This window comes from Coturnix japonica, chromosome 4 (genome assembly GCF_054131305.1).
Source record: "Coturnix japonica strain WE chromosome 4, WE-NBRP24, whole genome shotgun sequence".
In the NCBI taxonomy this organism is placed as follows: Eukaryota; Metazoa; Chordata; class Aves; order Galliformes; family Phasianidae; genus Coturnix; species Coturnix japonica.
In genome coordinates, this window is record NC_140666.1 from 19,411,783 (window position 1) to 19,428,435 (window position 16,653).

The window sequence follows — 16,653 nt, forward strand, 5'->3', positions numbered from 1 at the left end:
TCACCCAGACACACGGAGAGAGGAAAAGCCGCCAAGAGACCCATAGCTGAAGGGCTCTGCCTCCTCCCAAAGCTACAGAGCAGCTTTATGAAGCTCCTCCCTCCAAGCGGCCCTGAGGGTCCCGATCCCCCCACCCACCCCCTCCCCACAGCCCCCGTGCTGCCATCCCAAGGGCAGGAGCTGGAATAACCCCACAAAAAAACAATTACAATCACAAAGAAAAGTGCTTGGCCACAGTCCGTAGGGAGGCTGATGCCTTTTTAACTTATAAATGGTTCAACTGTCCCATAGTCTCCGAAAACTGAAAGCCCCCCCATGCCCCCCCCCTACCCCTTAGAACTCCATAAAATCACAGTTCCACGTTCCGCAGAGTTTCCCTTTTCCCGGCGGCGGTGCTGGCTCAGGGTTCATTCCGTCCTCCCCCTTTTGCTGTTTCCTTTCTCCCCCGTTCCTCGACGCAATCGGGCTGGGAAGGAGGCGGGCACGAGGCTGGTCGCCTCCCCACCTCGGCTGTGTCCTCACTGCCCGTGGGAGGGCGAGGCCGGGGCGAGAAGATCCTCCAAGTGTTCCCAATGGGGAGGAGAAGCCCCGAAGTAGAGCACACGTTCCGGAGACCGTCCAGCAGCGTTGCAAGTCTCGCTCGCCGCCAGCCCCGCAGTCCTTCAGCTGCACCCAGGGAGCAAGGGGTCGCCTCCGTGTCCCCGCTCCCCGTGCCGTGCTCCTCACATCATGATGTGCCGCCGGCGGTGCAGGGCAAGGTGATCGGAGCGGGAGAAGCTGCGGTCGCAGTCCGAGCAGCGGAAGGGTTTGATGCCCGTGTGCTTGCGGAAATGCCGGGTCAGCTCATCGGAGCGGGCGAACTTCCAGGTGCAGCCCTCCCAGGTGCACTTGTAGGGCTTCTCGCCTGCGGGAAGAGGGGGGGTCAGCACCGAAACCCAAACAGCCACCACCCTCCGCCCCTCCACCGGGGTTAACACGGGCCGCGGGCGCCACCGGCTGGACGCCGTGCTGCAGGGGAGCGCGTTAGGTGCAATACGGTAATGCACGTAAAGCGGTGCGGGTGAGCACTAGGTGCAATACGGTAACGCCCCTAAAGCCATGGTTTCCCAGTATAGGCGTGCGCTATGGGAACACCCCTTAACGCAGCGGCTGCGTGTCACGTGTGGCTGTCTATTAACCGCACCATACTAACAAACACCCCTAAAGCAGCTGTACTGTAGCCTAGTTAGCTGCACCATCATCACAGAGTGGCTAAGCTGGAAAGAACCTTAGGCCCATTGGGTCCCAAGTGCTGCCGTGGGCTGGTTACTGCTCTCAGGCTGCCCAGGGCCCCATTCACAGAATCACAGAATGACCCGGGTTGGAAGGGACCTCAAGGATCATGTAGTTCCAACCCCCCTGCCTGGCAGGGCCACCAAACATACACCTTTACTAGATCAGGTTGCCCAGGGCCCCATCCAACCTGGCCTTGAACACCTCCAAGGACGGGGCATCCACAACCTCCCTGGGCAGCCTGTTCCAGGGCCTAACCACTCTCCTAGTGAAGAACTTCCCCCTGACATCCAACCTAAATCTTCCCTCTTTTAACTCATCCCACCTGGCCTTGAGCACCCCCAAGGATGGGGCACCCCCAGCTCTCTGGGCAGCAGTGCTGGGGCCTCACCACCCTCTGAGTGCAGAACTACCACCTCATATCTCAACTAAATCCCCTCTCTTTTCATTTAGAACAGTTTCCCTTTGTTCTATCACTATCAGACCACACAGAAAGTTGCTTACAATCACCCTTCGTGTACGGTAAGGCTGCAATGAGGTCTCACTGATCACCCGATCCCGACACAAAACGCAGCCCTTGGCCTCGTTCAACCTCCTCAGATTCCCACGGGCTTTTCGAGCCCGGCAGGTCCGTCGGGCTGTCACTCGTTCCCCGACCAGCAGTGCCCTCGCGTGGCTGAATGCATTAGGATCGCTACGGTACCGGACCCCGCTGTGTGTGTATATTAGGTGCACTACGGTACCCGGCCGGAGCGGCAGCACGGGGCGTAACGGCACCGCGCCCCTCCACGCCCCGACCCCTCCCGGCCTCAATAGGGCACAGCGCCCTGGTAACGCAACCCCCCCCCGCCCCGATCCGTACCCGTGTGTATCCGCCGGTGGGCCTTGAGGTGCGAGCTCTTGGTGTACACCTTGTTACAGCCCTCAAAGTCACACTGGTGGATCCGTCGCTTCTTTAGGTCCGGGGAGTCGGAGCGGGGCAGGCGCGGCGTGGCGGACCTGGGGAAGGCAGGGAGGGATGGATGGGTGTGAATGGCGGCCCCCCATAGCCCCACTATATCGGCTATCTGCCTTGGGGTCGGGATGGGACCTGAGGGCGCACTCACTCTCGCTGCAGGTCCTGGAAGGGCGCAGGGCCACTCTCCGAGGCGCTGTCCTCGCTGTCACTCGGCATGTCCATGGGGTACATGGCACCAGGGTCCATTTTCACTAGGGGGATGGGAAAGATATTCAGGAGCGAGGAGGGATGGGGGGGGAGCAAAGCAGGGGGACAGACACCCCACACAACCCACATCGATGTGGGGCAGACAGGTGACCCCATGCCATGGGGGTTTGCCATAGGGCTACGGGGGGGATGTGGCTTGAGGACACAGCTTCCTTCCCAAAGCAGGGAACATCCAGGGCACCCCACCCTCGGGGAATGGGGACACAGTGGGGACTGAAAGCGGAGCCGGGCGGGCCGGGCAGGCAGGCAGCCAGCAGCACCGCCCTGTCCCCTGCTCAGCACAGGCAGATGGCCAGGGCCGGGCTCCCTATGGGCTTCTGTCCCATGCCCATTGGTGGGCATGGGGAGACCTTGGTGGTTAAGTGGGTTCCCTCCATAGGTCCTGGACGGGGACTGTGTCAGGACCACACCGTCAGCCTCCTGCCAGGCCCACAGAACAAGAAGGGGTCCCAAACACCTCGAGCAGCCCCTTACCGGAGCCGGTGTTCTTGCCGTCGCCCCCGATGAGCGGGACGGTGATGGCGGTGACGCCGTCGGTCGGCACGGTGGTGTAGACGACGGGCAGCGACTGCACGACCACGGGGATGGTCTGCAGGTTGCCCATCTTGCTGGGCAGGTTGACGGAGGGGATGGTGTGTATGACGTGCAGGATCTGCTGCCCGCCGCTGCCCTGCGACGACGCCAGGATGGAGCCGGGCGACAGCACGGCCGGGATGGCCGAGGTGGTGCCGAGCCCCGAGGAGGCGATGGAGATGGTGGGCGCGGGGACCGGGGGGGCCACCAGGAGGGGCGAGGACTGCACAGGGGGCGGTGGCGGCGGGGGGGGCTTGGACTTGTTGAGGGAGAGGTCGACGGGCTCGGCCTGCGGCTGGCTGCAGTCAGACGCCAGCAGCTCCTCGGGGGGCTCCGTCTTGATGTCGCTCAGCAGCACGGGGGGCTCCAGCGGCGCCTCGGCCAGCAGCGAGGACGAGCTCATCCTGGGGGCCGCTTTGCTCCGCCCCGAGCCGCCCGCCTGCCAAAACTGGGGGATGGGAAAGAAGGGGGGGGGGGGTGTCAGGGGGGTGTCAGAGCACTCTGCACCCAGACGCCCCCCCGCTCGCTCGTTAATTAACGCGGCCATGGACTGACCACTCGCTGCTCACCATACCCACTGCTGGGGGAGGGGGGGAACCGGCACCCCGCACCTGTTCCAACCGCTGCCCCCACGCGCCTTTGTGATGGAGGGGCGGGGCCGCAGGGGGGCGGGGGCCGGGGAGGGGCCGACACCCACCACCCCACCCCGCTCCCCTCCCCCGCGCCTTAAAGGGGCCGCGCTGCCCTCAGCCGACCCTCCCAACCCCCCCCCACCGCACACACCCCTTCCTCTTAAAGGGGCCGCTCACCCGCCAAGCTCCGCGGGGGGGGCTCCTCCGCGAACGCGCGGCGCTCATCCCCTCTGCGGGCAGGATCATGCTCCCGGCCCGTGCCGCTCCGTGCCGCTCCGTGCCGTGCCGGCCGAGAGGTGCGAACAGCCTCACAGCTCCACCCTGGCTCGGCCCGGGGTGGAGCTCCTTAAAAGGGCCCGGCCGCGGCTGGCGAGCGGCAGGGAGGGGCTGCGGGCACAGCCCGGCCCCGAGGGCACCGCACGGAGCCGCCCCCTGCAACCGCCCCAACGGGCGCTCGACCCCCGAACGCCGGCACCGCCGCGGTTGTACGACCCCAGCCCGGCCGGCCGACCCCAGTACGAACCTCGCTGCGGGCGCACAGCGGCCCACGGCCCCGCACACACACACCCACGCGTGTCCCCGCCCGGGCACGCCCGGTCCGCACACGCCCCGCACACGCGGAGCCGCCCAGCTCCTTTGGGGGTGGGTGGGACACGGACAACGACCCCCGGAGCTGGGAGCGCTCACGGAGCCCACGGCCACGGGATGGCACGAAGGGGCGTCAGACCCCTCCCGAGGGTCCGGACTCGGCGGACACCGACCCCGAACCGGGTCGGGGCGCGGCGAGGCGGGTTCGGAGGGACCCGCTGCAGATGGACCCACCTCGGGAACGGGAGGGGAAATACAACGGGACCGCGGGGTCCTACGGTGGGAGAAGAGGGGGGGGGGGCTCAGCCTCACCTATAGGGACGGGCTCCTATAGCACTCCTATAGCATCCATACATTCCCGCCCAAAAGGCACGAGGGAGGGGATCCACGCTGCCGTGCGACCCCAGCGGAGCACTTGGGGGGGGGGAATCATCCCTCCCCATGTCGTTTTGGCTGCTGCCCCCCAACCCCCCCCCATAACAGCCGTGCCGGGGGGGATGGGGGGGGCCCGAAGCGCCCCGGGGGAGGGTGTCCCGGCCACGCCCCCCCCAGGAATTTCCGCCCCGCCTGCCCGCCGTGCCGGAGGTCGGGAGGGAACCGGGTGAAGGGGGGGGGAAGGCAGAGCTATAGGTGCTATAGGTGGAGGAGGAGGGGGTCCCGCCCGCCCCTCCGAGCTCTCCCTGCGGGTATGGCCCTTTAAGAGCAAAGGGCGTGGGGGGGTGAGGCGGGGCGGGGCGCGCTCCCGGCGCCGTCTCTCTCTTCCCCCCGCCCCCCGCCCCGCTCTCCCCCGCTGTGACCTTCCCGGCGCGCTCCCCGCAGCGGGATCGCTCTTAAAGGCGCCGCCGCGGACACAGCGGGGCCTTCCCCGCACCCACCGCTCAAAACCGCAAACCCCCCCCCCCCCCAGCTCACAAAATGGCCCCCACCGCACGCCCGGATCCGCCCCCGACAAGGCACCGAGCAGCAGCAGCTCCGGGCGGGGCGGAGCGGAGCCGGGCCGAGCGCTGCCCGCGGGGCACGAGCTGCCCCTTTAAGAAGCGGCGTTAAGATGGAGGTGTCCTGCCGCCCCCCTCCCTCCGTCCCGGCCTTACTCACTTTGCCGCGCTCCTCGCAGTGCATCGCCGCGCTGCACGGGACACGGGCGGGGCCGGGCGGGCCGGGTGGGGCCGAGCCGCGCCCACGGGCGGGGAGGGGAGGGACCGAGCCGAGACACGCCCACGCCCCCACCCCAACCCAGCCCCCGGCACCGGGGCGCCCCCAAACGTGACATCAGCGGCACCGCAGCCAATGGGCGGCGACACGCTACAACGCGTTACCCTGGGAACGGGTGCGGGGGTCGGGGATGGACCCCCCACCCCAAGGGAGAGGGGTACCCCATAATGGGGGGAGGGGGCGGCCTCACCCCTACACACCCCCCACCCACCCCAATAGCGGTGCTTGCAGGTAGCAAAGAGCACACAGCAGCCCCTGCTTTTTGGGGATGTGACCAAGTTACTGCACAGCCATGAGATGGAACGTTGGCTGTTTCAATAGACAGGCCCCAAAGGATGGAGCTCTAGGAGCTGACCAAGAGCAGAGCTTTATCCTGCATTGAAACCCCACAGCACCTCCCAGTCTGCTCGCACACACCAGATAACTCAGCTTGGTTTGTAACCATGGAAATAAGGCAGCGTTTCCCTCCATCTCTGGCCTCATCCATTGCAGAGCAGCTGCCTGGTAGGAGAAAGTACTGAGCAGAAGGTGTTGGGATCCAGCACTGCAGCTCTCAGTAGGAACCACACGTAAAAACTCAGTTAAAGTGGACGCAATGTCAAGACATACCAATGCCAGACACTGCCCAACTGCCTCGTCACAAACACAGCTAATACAGCTCACACATACACAGGCCAGAGCTGCCACATCCTTCAGGTCCTGTGTACCCATATCATCCCCAGCAGGGAGACCAGGGACACCAGGATGCTATATGGCCTTTGGTTCCTCTTTATCATTACCCTTCAATCACCCCATTAAGCATTGAGAGGCCAATACCATCCTGACTGCTTCACCTGCAAATCTTGCCTCGGCGTGGAAAGAAGAACATCTCAAATGCAACTCTGGAACCGTCTTCAGTCAGTGCCCCCCAGAACAATGTGAAAGGAGAAATGCAGCTGTTACACATCTGCTCGCCAAAGCTGCCCTGGGTTTCAGCAGAAAGAAAACCCACTTTCCAAAGCTCCAGGATCTGAAATCCCTGGTAGCAAAAAATTTATTTTCATGACTGAAGACAAGGAGAAATTTATAAATGTATTCTAGCAACCTACCAATAAAATAGGAAATACTTCAGCCCTGTGATCTGTACCATCACCCGGGAGCAAACATCCAGGAGCATGAGACCACGTGCACATCACCTGTCCTTACTTCTTCCCAACCCCACAAATGCCAGGAGTCTCTTTTGAAGGTCCGCAGTGTGTCCAGACATCATCCATGTGATAGTGTCCAACGTTAAGAGGAGAAACGCTAAAGATTGCGGTGGTAAGCAGCACACTCATTTCAAAGCCCACAAATAACATCCACGTTGTTAGATTCTCCTAAAGAAAAAACAAAACAAAACCAAAAAACCAAAACAAGGTAGTTCCAATCCGCTTCTTCTCCTGCCAAAGGCCACGTGCGTTGGCCGATGTTCAGCGCATAAGCAGGCTGTGCTTTGGTCCATCCACTCTCTCCAGCTTCTCGAAGTGTTTTCTGGCATTGCGGATGTTGATCAGCGTAGCTGCAGAAGCTTAAGATGGAGAAGGGACGGGAGGGGAGAAAAACAGAAAGGATGTGAGCAAATAAACCCTCAGAAGCGCTGCCCGAAAGCTGCCTGAGGACAGCGGGTATTTCAGTTCCTATCAGCAAAACTGAACCCAAATCCCTTGGTAGCCTCAGTTCTTGCTTCTGAACTCCTCAGTGATCACAGAATGCTCAGCAGGGGGCCAGGTGCTCTACAGCTTCTACCTGCAGTGGCCAGTACTAGATTTCACTTGGATTTGGGGAAGTGATACAGTGTGAAAGCCGATCTTCCCTAAGGGGAGCAAAGCTCAAAAGAGCACCAGCATCCCAGCAAACAAGCTCAGGGATCAACCTGCTCCCCAGCTGTACAAAAGCAATGCTGGGAGGTGTGGGCTGCCTGCTTATCGCAGAGCAAACTACACCTATTTATTCTGCTCGCAAGGCAACATAGAAGTCACTCATCTTTTCATTTGCTGCTCAAGCACAGCAACGTCACAACTCAATAGCTCACTCAGGGTTGCAGAGTTCACACAGGTTTTCCCTAATCCAGTAAAACAATCTTCCTGTCCTCTTCCAGAACAACAGCTGTAAGTCACACAGCTGTCCAGGACAGTGGGCAGGCCTTAAGCACCTCCCATTTTTAACAGCTTCATCTACAGTTGTGAAAACAACTAAGTATTCCAATGTGCCTCTGGCACCGGTGCCTCCAAGTTCTTCAGATAAACAGATGCTGCTATAATTAGAGCCCTTGGCCTCCAGGACACTTCAGGCAGCAAGAGCAAAAAACACACGCACATACACAAACACCATCCACCTCTGCTTCCTTTTCAAACAATCTCTGTGGCTGCCAGATCAAAGCAGCCCAAAATAGGTTATTAGAGACGACCTATCAAATCAGGTCACATCTGTTATAGTGGTTCCTCACTGTTCCTACAGATCTCCATTGGACAGCAACAAATAGCTCAGCCCTCAAAGGCGCACATCTCTCCCTGCAAAGTCACATTCTAACCACCTTCTCTGTGAATAAAAGCAGGCCAGAAGCTCATCTTTGCTCCAACTTACGTATTGAAGGGTCTGACATCACCACCATCACGTATGTATTTGATGTGAAGATGTCAATGAAAGCAGCAAAGTTAGAGTTCCTGACCTCCATGCTTTGGAAAGAAGCCGCCAGCTTACTAAGGAAAGGAAAAAAGAAAGAGTAAATGCACTGTTACTGTACGAGTGCTCAGGCAGATCTTCCCCATATTTAAAAGACAAGCTACTCTGAAGTAAGCTTTCTACCTTTCAATTCAAAATACTGACAGCTAATGCTTGTAAGCTCCCTCTCTTCCCATACGAGTGTGAGTTTACCATATCAGTCCTGCAATGTCCCTGCCCTGCGCAGGAGATAAAGGCCCAGAAGAAAACAGCTGTTTCAGAAAAAACCTCTTTCAACAATCACCAAAGGAGGAAATTAGGAAAGAAAACAAGCTCTGACATATTGAAACATGGTGTTTTCTAGCAGCTAATGTGAATCCTCAGACTGCCGAGGGGGCACAGAACTAGTATTTATTTGGAGAGATTCCTTGCATCAGCATGAAACCGAAACACCTGCCCAGGTATCTCTCCCTCCAGCTCACCTGCAGCTTAGTTTGAATTGTTTAATAATGTTGCTGATTTTCTCAAATCTGTGGATATCCCGCTGTTCTTTGCATTGATAGTGAGAAATGACCTGAAAGGCAGAAAAAAGTGCAGTTAGTTACTGACTCCAGTACAGCTTTCTCACATTCATCAGCAGTTACAAGAAACTGGTGGTGCCCAGCTCAGGGATCCCCTTTGCCTTTGGAAACCATTTGCAGCAATACAAGCAGTGCTTTGGTGGTGAAGAAGGATGCAGTCATAAATCCTAGGAAGCCTTTAACAGGTGCAGATGTAAATAAGATATGTAAGAAGCATTCTTGTTCATGTGGGGTCTGAGTACTCCAACTTAGCAGCCATTTATTTCTTGATTCAAAGAACAAGAAGGTGCAAGGTGGGGAAACACAAGACCATAAACCCCTTTGACAAATGCTGGAACAGTTTACCTGCATCTATAATGCTGCAGACCTTCACAGAACAAACCTGAGAAGCGTGCTGCTCTGCAACACATGGAATGCCCAGCACTGCTCTGAAAGCAAAGCACACTGTTCTTCTCCAACTCAGACAAGTGGAACAAAGGGAGCTGTTTCCTAGGGAGCTCTCCCTCCATCAATTACCTGAGTCACACTAAGGTTGTGCTAAGTTGCTTGTGCTCAGATGTGCTTCCCTCCTTCTCCTCCCACACAGAAATCCTGCAGTGAGGTGCAGACCTTAGTGCCAGGCTGCAGAGTTGGAAAGGATCATGTTTTCAGGAGTCCTCACAAGATGATCCATGCCTACCTCACTCCCACTGCTTCCACGTGGCTGGCAACCTACAGACCTTTCCTCTCTGGCCAAGCCAGCCAACAGGCCGAGGAGGGAAGCTGCAGCATTAAGAGGGGTCGCATACATTCAAGTTGTTCCATCTTCATTCCCACAGAAGCCTCCAAAGGAGCATAATTTCAACAACACTACACCATGTGCTTTATACTTGAACAAATGATTAAACCAGCTGCTACTGAAAGCATCACATACTCCTGCACAAAGGTGTGAAGCTCAGTTTTCTACCCATGGAACCATATTTAATGGGATTTCAGAAATTAACGTGGGATGGGTTTTTGTTTGAAAAGTCTTTAAAAGCCACCATTACACTGAGAAATCAGTACAGAATTCTTTGCTCCAAAAATCGTTTTTCAGTAAATAAAAAGCTTTTTTTTTTTTTTTTTGAGTGCATATAAATACAGCTTCGTATCACCAAGGTGGAACTGTTTATCATCTCCTGAAGGTCAAAAAGCAGAACTTGTCAGGAGGTGTTTACTTCTGACAGTATAAGTGAAAAGAAACAGCACCGTAACTTCAAAATCAAGTCTTTGTTTGGCAAGAAAAGCACTCAGACTTGAAAAGCAATTTCTTCAGGTCTGCAACATGCGCTGTCATAAAGCCCAGAGACCAATCTAGAAACTAAGAGTATGGAAAGACAAGCTGCAATGGTGGTTTTAACCAACACGTTTTACCTTCTGGACACAACAGGTTAGAAGCACAGTTACCGCACAGATGGTAACTTCAAAACCCACAGCAACCCAATTGCTTGTGATCCTCTATCCATACTCCAGGTTTGTAGAGCATCAGGCACTTGATAAAAAAAGGAATTAGGAGTTAAAAAGCCAGTCTAGGAGGAACCGAAAGGACTTTTTCAAGCTAAAGAAGGCTCTTGCCCTGTGCAGAAAGGAATTCTCTTAAGAACCCCCATGACCGACAAGAGAATGGGGATATGAAACCCTCTCAGAGCCTGGAAGAGGGAAATAGCAATTAAATCCTGAACTCAACAGCCAGATGTGGAAATTTTGGGAAGGTCACATGAGCCACCAAGTCATGTCAGCTACTTTCAATATCACAAAGCCTGGACTGAAGAGTTCTACCATCTGGTGCTGGCATTTCTCTTAGGGCAACTGTCACAACAGCACTTTCCTTCCAGGACACTCTGTCCCAGGCTGGGCAGAGATACACAAAGGGCAGCACAGCTGTATTCACCAGGAAAGTGGCTCTCTCAAACAGAAGCACTTCATCTGCTTCAATGATCTGAGCAAAGTTCCTCAGGTTCATCTCCAGCTGCTGGACATTGGGGATCAGCTGATAGACTATACTGGACCAAGCCTGTCAACAAAGAAAGACAAGGACTGCATTATCATTTCTGCCTCAGGCCCACACAATACAAGGCGCGCTCAAAAACCATTTGCAGTTGTGAGCACTCATAGCCCAGACAAGACAGAAGCACTTCTCCCACTCCATTGTGCATCAGTCTGCTATGCTGAGGGCTACCAGTGGTATCTGTTTTCCTGAGTGAACTCTTCAATAGCCACAGAGTAGCTAGGCAAAGCATTTAAGCAGTGTTAAAAGAATGCTGTGAGAACAACACATGGCGGGCTTTTATTTATTTATTCTTAATTAAACCCAAAATGTTTTGATGCCATTTATAATGGTTAACCTGCAGAAGGAGTCACTGTAGGCCTAACAAGGGCCAGTCAGCAATTAACCACTCACCCTCCTCATGCTCTTGTTTACAAGTGAGAGGGGGGTAAGGCCAGATACAGTGGGGACAGCCTACAAACCTTGTAAAGTGTTTCATCCCAGATGGAAGTTCTAAAACAAGCACATTCCAAAGGACGGGAAAGGCGCCTCAAGTCTTCCTCACGCTCTTTAAAAATCTGTGAAGTAAAATGATTAGCAGTTGAGTGTAAATATTTTGGCCTTTGGTGTGGTTACTGCATTGCATTACTAGCACACACGTCAAACAATACTCAAGCACACACAGCACTGGAGAAAAGAAAGCAGCAGAGCTTGCTGGCTTGGACAGCCTGTCAGAAACCCCTTCCACTAAGATAGCAGGGACAAGCAGACCTTGGCTGTTACACAGCAGGAGGGCCCGAGACACCAAAGGTTTAACAACAATTTACAGGGACAGTGATTTGGCCCAGTTCAAGAGTTTTTTTGCATGTTCTTATGAATAGCAGATACTTTAAAACAGCTTTAATGGGCATACAATGATATGCACTAAAAATATACTCAAAGTAAGGCCCCTCTTCTGCCTGTCTACTCTATGCTTTAAGGCCTCACTTGAACTTGCACAACTATATAAATCCAGACAGACAAAACAGCACCGCAAAGATTGTAAGAGCCTCCATTCAGTTTGTAGGAAAGAAATGGAAGTGAGGTAAAAGTCCCTGAATCAACCCTATGAAGAAGCTCATTGAGCTATTTTTGCACTGAGATGGAGGGCAGAACTAGGAAACGAGATCCATCACTGACAGAGAAAAAGCCATCTGGAGCCAAAATGCTGTGTGGAATAAGTCTGTCTCTGCAGAAAGGTCAGGGAGTGGCTGCAGCTGTGGGACCTTGTGAATCCACCTTTGTTGCTGCCCAGGCACATGTTCACCAGGAACCAGAGCATTTAATGTGACTTTATACTACAGCCTAAAGGGGCCTCCAAGTTTGCTCCATGTCAAGGAGCAGGGTGCCTCTGGGAACACCTAAGTGTTAAACCAAGAAGTGACCACTGGGCAAATGGGCCTCATTGAGCACCTTGTGGCAGGAAGGAGAAGCAGAAGCACCAACTGATAAAAACCTCTTTCTAGTTAACCAGGAAAGTTTCAACCCATGTTTCTGTTACACTTTAGAACAGTGATTACGTGAGACAGAAAATGAGAGCTACAAAGAAAACATCATTTGCCATCACCACAACCCTCAGTCACCCAAATGGTCAGAGGAGTGTTCAAGTTCACCAGATTTCTGTCAGTTTTACCTTCCTTCCCTACCCTCTGGAGCCAAGGTCCGGTACAAGCATTACAATTGATGCTATAAAAGAAAAAGCTTAAGAGATGAATTTTCCAGGTCTCTTCTCCGCTCGACTACATGCAAGAGATAGCACTACCATGAAGTCTGGAAAGGCAGAAAAGGGCTTGGACAGCTCTCAACATCCGAGAAGCCCTTCCAGGAACAGCGCTGATAGGACCGTGTCTGAACCAGCACTGCTTCAGCAGAGTCAAAAGATGCTCTACTTGAAAGCATTTCTATGGCAACTATCAGCTTCTCACCAAGTCCCGCTGATCCTCCTGCACTAAGTCCATCTTGTGCACTAGGCAAAAGATCTTGGCATCGGGAGAGTTCTGAAGAATTGCCTCCAAACATGACTGGTAGTAGTGCATGTCCTTCTCCAGCTCACGGCTTTCTACGTCAAAGACATAGATGAGGACTTCTACGTTGCGGAAGATGTTGTCCCGTTGACTGGTGAAGTAGTTCTCCATAAAGGTGTCCTGTCTGAGGAGGAGCAGAGGAACAGAACAAGGAGACTCCCATTAGAGCAACCAGGCTCTTGCTACATCCCCAATCTTATTGAATAGAGTTAACCCACAACAGTTTCAAAAGCAAAAATGAATTTAAAGTACCTACCCTCCACAGTCCCAGAGGTTCAATACCAGGTTTCCTAGAAATCTAACATGGGAGTGCTCCACATCAACTGAAAAGAGACAACATGGAGATTACCAGCTGTGCCACACACCCAGCTCAGAGCCTCCTCAGGCAGCCACAAAGCCACCCCCTGCAATACAGCCCACAGCTTGTAACACTCCATTTAAACAGCATGGCTGTGTGTAAATAGATGTTACAGATAAATGCAGCTGCCCAAGTAATGCAAACCTTCCTGCTTGCTGACCAGGAGGCTGCTCTCCTGAGAAGCACAGCATGTGCTAAGATCACTGTGCGTCCAGCTGGGCTCACAGCAGTGGTGTCAGCACCAAAAAGGGACCACAAGAAGGCTCTGAGCACTTCTCCAATAACACGTGTGGAGCAAAGGCTGCCAACTGATCAAAAAAAGGAAGCATGAAAGTCCAACCACAAAGCAGCAAGATTGGATACAGCATTCCTTTCTCTTTCACTTCAGCCTCCACCCGACATCAGCTGAACCGCTGAGCAAGGTGATGATCTGCAGGCACCCCCTGCTCCTGTGAGGGGAAAGTCAAGGTAAGGCCAGTGGGAGGAACAGCCTCACCCCTCCATGTGTACAGCACCAGAGCCCTGAGAATTCCCAGCTCACACAAAAATAAAGCCTTACTTGTGGCACCCAGGCGTCGTGTGTCTCTGGCAATGTAGTTTGCAAAGATAATGGACCTCATGCTGGTCTTCCCAGACCCGCTTTTACCCATCAGCAACACCTGCAGGGATGAGAAACACAGAATTAGTTCCCACAGAGCACTGCCTCCTCCATGGCTCCCGTCTTGTAGCAGTAGAAAACCTACTGACGGGACTCTGGTACTACAGACTGAAGTGGCATCAGTAAAGAACTATACCCAGGAAAGCAGGATGCAGATGGCATTACCTCCTCGCTTCACATCCTAAAATCCTTCCCATTGTTTGCATTCTCAGCACCATCCTACCAACCTTCTATTTTGCTCTCTCAGGAATCGCTGCCCTTCACTCCTTTCAGTGAGAGCAAAGGACCAGTTTCATCTCAAGCCATTAAAACCACGCTGAAAGCAATCACTTGCCTGCTCAGCACTGGCATTCTCCACTCATTACTTCTTTCCTAATCTTGCTCTTTCCTTTTTCATAACACAGCTTAGTTTCTCTCTCCTGATAGAAGCAGTGAAATACAAGTTCCATGTTGAGTTTCAGGTGTCAGACCCCTAGAAGAAAGCTAAAAGCATATGGGACAGCCCAGCTCAGGTACATCAAACTGCCATGCAGGGAAAACAGTCTCCATCCCAGAATCTAGTCTGCGGATCCTCAGGCCAAAAGAGAAGCAGCACCTTTGGCAGCAGAAAACTATGGGATGGCAGAGTAGCCAAGAGGGGGAAACGATCACACAGGGCAGGACTCGACATCGTGATCTAAAAATAAATGCAAAACTGGTGGCAGCCAACACGGAGTTGCTCACCAAAACAGCTGTGAAACAAGTTCCAGTTACAAAGTCAAATCCAGCCTTTGGCAACAGCTCTGAAAATCTATCGTCAAGGATCAGCTGAACGAGAGTACAACCAGCACTGGTGCATTACCCCAGCACCAAGGGGTGGCTGGGAAGGAGCTCGCTCAGTCCTGATCCTACTGCAAGTGCCTCAGAGTAACATGGGCAGCAGCACCCTGTAGCACGAGGGGCTCTTCTGGGAGCAACTGCAGCCTCACAGCAGAGGCAAAGGCCCCTTCCATAAGGAGCTGACCATGCAGTCAGGACATTTATCAGAGTCCCCCACTTTGCTAGGAAGAGCCCTGATGGCTTTGTGACAAAGGCTTTCCTCAAAGCAGTTGGCCACTCAGGTTACCCCCAGCAGCCCAGCTGAAGCCAGGCTCCAGGAACCTCCATGCAGCACACGAAAAGAACAGCAGCATCTCCTACTTCACATCAGCTTCAGCAATTCAGCGTGGCTCCAAGATGCAGCGCAAGCCAACCTACAAGGGAACCTAACCCCCAAGCATCGGGCTACAGTGGCCTTTCGGGGAGGTCAGACACCAGCATGCAGGGCCAGAGAAGAAACACAATCCTCACCCAACACAGCACGAGAGCTGAGCGTCCCTCACATCACTGCCTGAACTAACCTGAATTCACTCACTGCTGGGACACACAAGGCACAGTGCTGCTGTCTCACCCCGTGTTTGGCCTCTCCCTGCCACAAGCCCTCAGAGCAGTGACGAGCTGCCCACAGCAAGTTGTGCAATACCCAGAGGGTCTCCCTGCTGACAATAGCAGGACTAGGGAAAATGGTTTAAAAGTTAAAAGAGGGAAGATTTAGGTTGGATGTTAGGGGGAAGTTCTTCACTAGGAGAGTGGTTAGGCCCTGGAACAGGCTGCCCAGGGAGGTTGTGGATGCCCCGTCCTTGGAGGTGTTCAACACCAGGTTGGACAGGGCCCTGGGCAACCTGATCTAGTAAAGGTGTATGTTTGGTGGCCCTGCCAGGCAGGGGGGTTGTAACTACATGATCCTTGAGGTCCCTTCCAACCCGGGTCATTCTTTTCTTCTCTTTCCCCAGGCTGGCAGAGCAGGTTGGGGCACTTCCTGACACTGCAGGAAGCCCACAGTCAGCAGAGAGTTTGCACAACACCTACCAAATATACTCACGTAGCTGTTACTGGGGACGTGCAGTTGTGCTGCCAGCAAACGAACTCTAATTCGATGCTGTTTTCCAGCATACGCTACAAGAGCCTCAGGAGGCAGCTGACAGCCATAACACACCCCGAGATACAGATGAAAACACGTAGCCACGATAACAAATACAGCCAAGGAAGGGAAATGGAACCGCTTACCTTCTTCTTCATGGCTGTGCTCGGCATCACCTCCCTGCAGAGACAACAGCAACCAGGCATCAGCCCCACGCTCCTACCGGCCCCCAGCGCCGCGTAAAGAGGAACCTCCCACCCACCACGGCCCAGCCGGGCGCTGACAGCCGCTGCTGCGGGCTGCGAGGCGGCTCCTCTCTTAGGCCTGCAGCCCCGCGCCCACTATAAGCACCATAAGCGCTGGGCCTCGGCCTCTCCCAGCGCACAGAGCCGCACACACGGCTCCACACAGCCCAGGTCCCGCTACCTCTATCGGCGCCGTGCACCTCGCAGGCCGGTCCAGCGCTGCCCACGGGCGGCAGGAGCCGCGGGGGCTGGTCGCCGTGCTGCCCGCAGCTCCGGTGCAGGCCTCAAAGCCTCGTCCTGCCGTGGGCCCGTGGCGCCGCTCGAGTCCCGCCCGCTCCGGCCCGACCCCCCCAGCGCTCACGGGACTCGGGGCTCGGCCGCCTCCACCGGTCACGTGAGCGCTGCTCCCACCACGCCTCCGACATCACGTGACCGGGCGTTAGGAAGGAAGGGGCGGGAGCGTGAGGCCGCGGCCGCCATGATGGGTGAGGGCAGCGCTGCTGGTAGCGGTGTGGGGGGGGGCGGTGCCGCCGGGCACGGTGTGTGGGTGACCGAGTGGATCCCGAGCCGGGTGTTTATTGAGCCGCCCGACGGGGGTCGGTACATCCCGGCACAGCGCTGTG

At 55.1% G+C, this 16,653-nt stretch overlaps 2 protein-coding genes across 11 annotated transcripts; both read right to left on the reverse strand.

The window, feature by feature from the left end:
* Positions 1-224: 224 nt before the first annotated feature.
* Positions 225-5,439, reverse strand: KLF8 (KLF transcription factor 8). Of its 4 annotated transcripts, none has more exons than XM_085546156.1 (5): positions 5,386-5,439; positions 2,972-3,518; positions 2,379-2,481; positions 2,135-2,271; positions 225-904 (listed from the first exon to the last, which is right to left on the reverse strand). In XM_085546156.1, the coding sequence occupies exons 1-5, from the start codon at positions 5,407-5,409 to the stop codon at positions 723-725; spliced, it is 993 nt and encodes a 330-aa protein (XP_085402282.1). In that variant the 5' UTR covers positions 5,410-5,439; the 3' UTR covers positions 225-722. The 4 variants fall into 4 exon arrangements, with proteins under 4 accessions (XP_085402282.1, XP_085402283.1, XP_085402284.1 ...); XM_085546157.1 differs by lacking the exon at positions 5,386-5,439 and adding an exon at positions 4,603-4,744; XM_085546158.1 differs by lacking the exon at positions 5,386-5,439 and adding an exon at positions 4,226-4,340.
* Positions 5,440-6,493: 1,054 nt separating this feature from the next.
* On the reverse strand, positions 6,494-16,433 carry LOC107312807 (ras-related GTP-binding protein A). 7 transcript variants are annotated; one of them, XR_014945664.1, is made up of 11 exons: positions 16,212-16,433; positions 15,932-15,965; positions 13,748-13,847; positions 13,087-13,153; positions 12,732-12,954; positions 11,250-11,345; positions 10,672-10,794; positions 10,155-10,272; positions 8,664-8,755; positions 8,104-8,219; positions 6,494-7,048 (listed from the first exon to the last, which is right to left on the reverse strand). XR_014945664.1 is itself a non-coding variant. In XM_015860532.3 (10 exons), exons 2-10 carry the CDS (start codon positions 15,956-15,958, stop codon positions 6,951-6,953), a joined length of 942 nt encoding a protein of 313 aa, XP_015716018.1. In that variant the 5' UTR covers positions 15,959-15,965; positions 16,392-16,433; the 3' UTR covers positions 6,494-6,950. The 7 variants fall into 7 exon arrangements, 6 of the variants coding, with proteins under 6 accessions (XP_015716018.1, XP_015716017.1, XP_085402286.1 ...); XM_015860532.3 differs by lacking the exon at positions 10,155-10,272 and having other exon boundaries at positions 16,392-16,433; XM_015860531.3 differs by lacking the exon at positions 10,155-10,272.
* Positions 16,434-16,653: the final 220 nt, after the last annotated feature.

Excerpts from the sequence above, each read along its gene's own strand:
- KLF8 (XM_015860540.3), bottom strand. The coding sequence starts at position 3,948 with ATGATCCTGCCCGCAGAGGGGATGAGCGCCGCGCGTTCGCGGAGGAGC. Across the intron at positions 2,482-2,971 it reads CGGCAAGAACACCGGCTCCG|TGAAAATGGACCCTGGTGCC; the intron begins GTAAGGGGCTGC and ends CCATCCCCCTAG. Across the intron at positions 2,272-2,378 it reads TTCCAGGACCTGCAGCGAGA|GTCCGCCACGCCGCGCCTGC; the intron begins GTGAGTGCGCCC and ends TGCCTTCCCCAG.
- LOC107312807 (XM_085546160.1), bottom strand. The coding sequence starts at position 15,958 with ATGCCGAGCACAGCCATGAAGAAGAAG. Across the intron at positions 13,848-15,931 it reads GCACAGCCATGAAGAAGAAG|GTGTTGCTGATGGGTAAAAG; the intron begins GTAAGCGGTTCC and ends TCATCCCTGCAG. Across the intron at positions 13,154-13,747 it reads ACGACGCCTGGGTGCCACAA|TTGATGTGGAGCACTCCCAT; the intron begins GTAAGGCTTTAT and ends GTCTCTTTTCAG.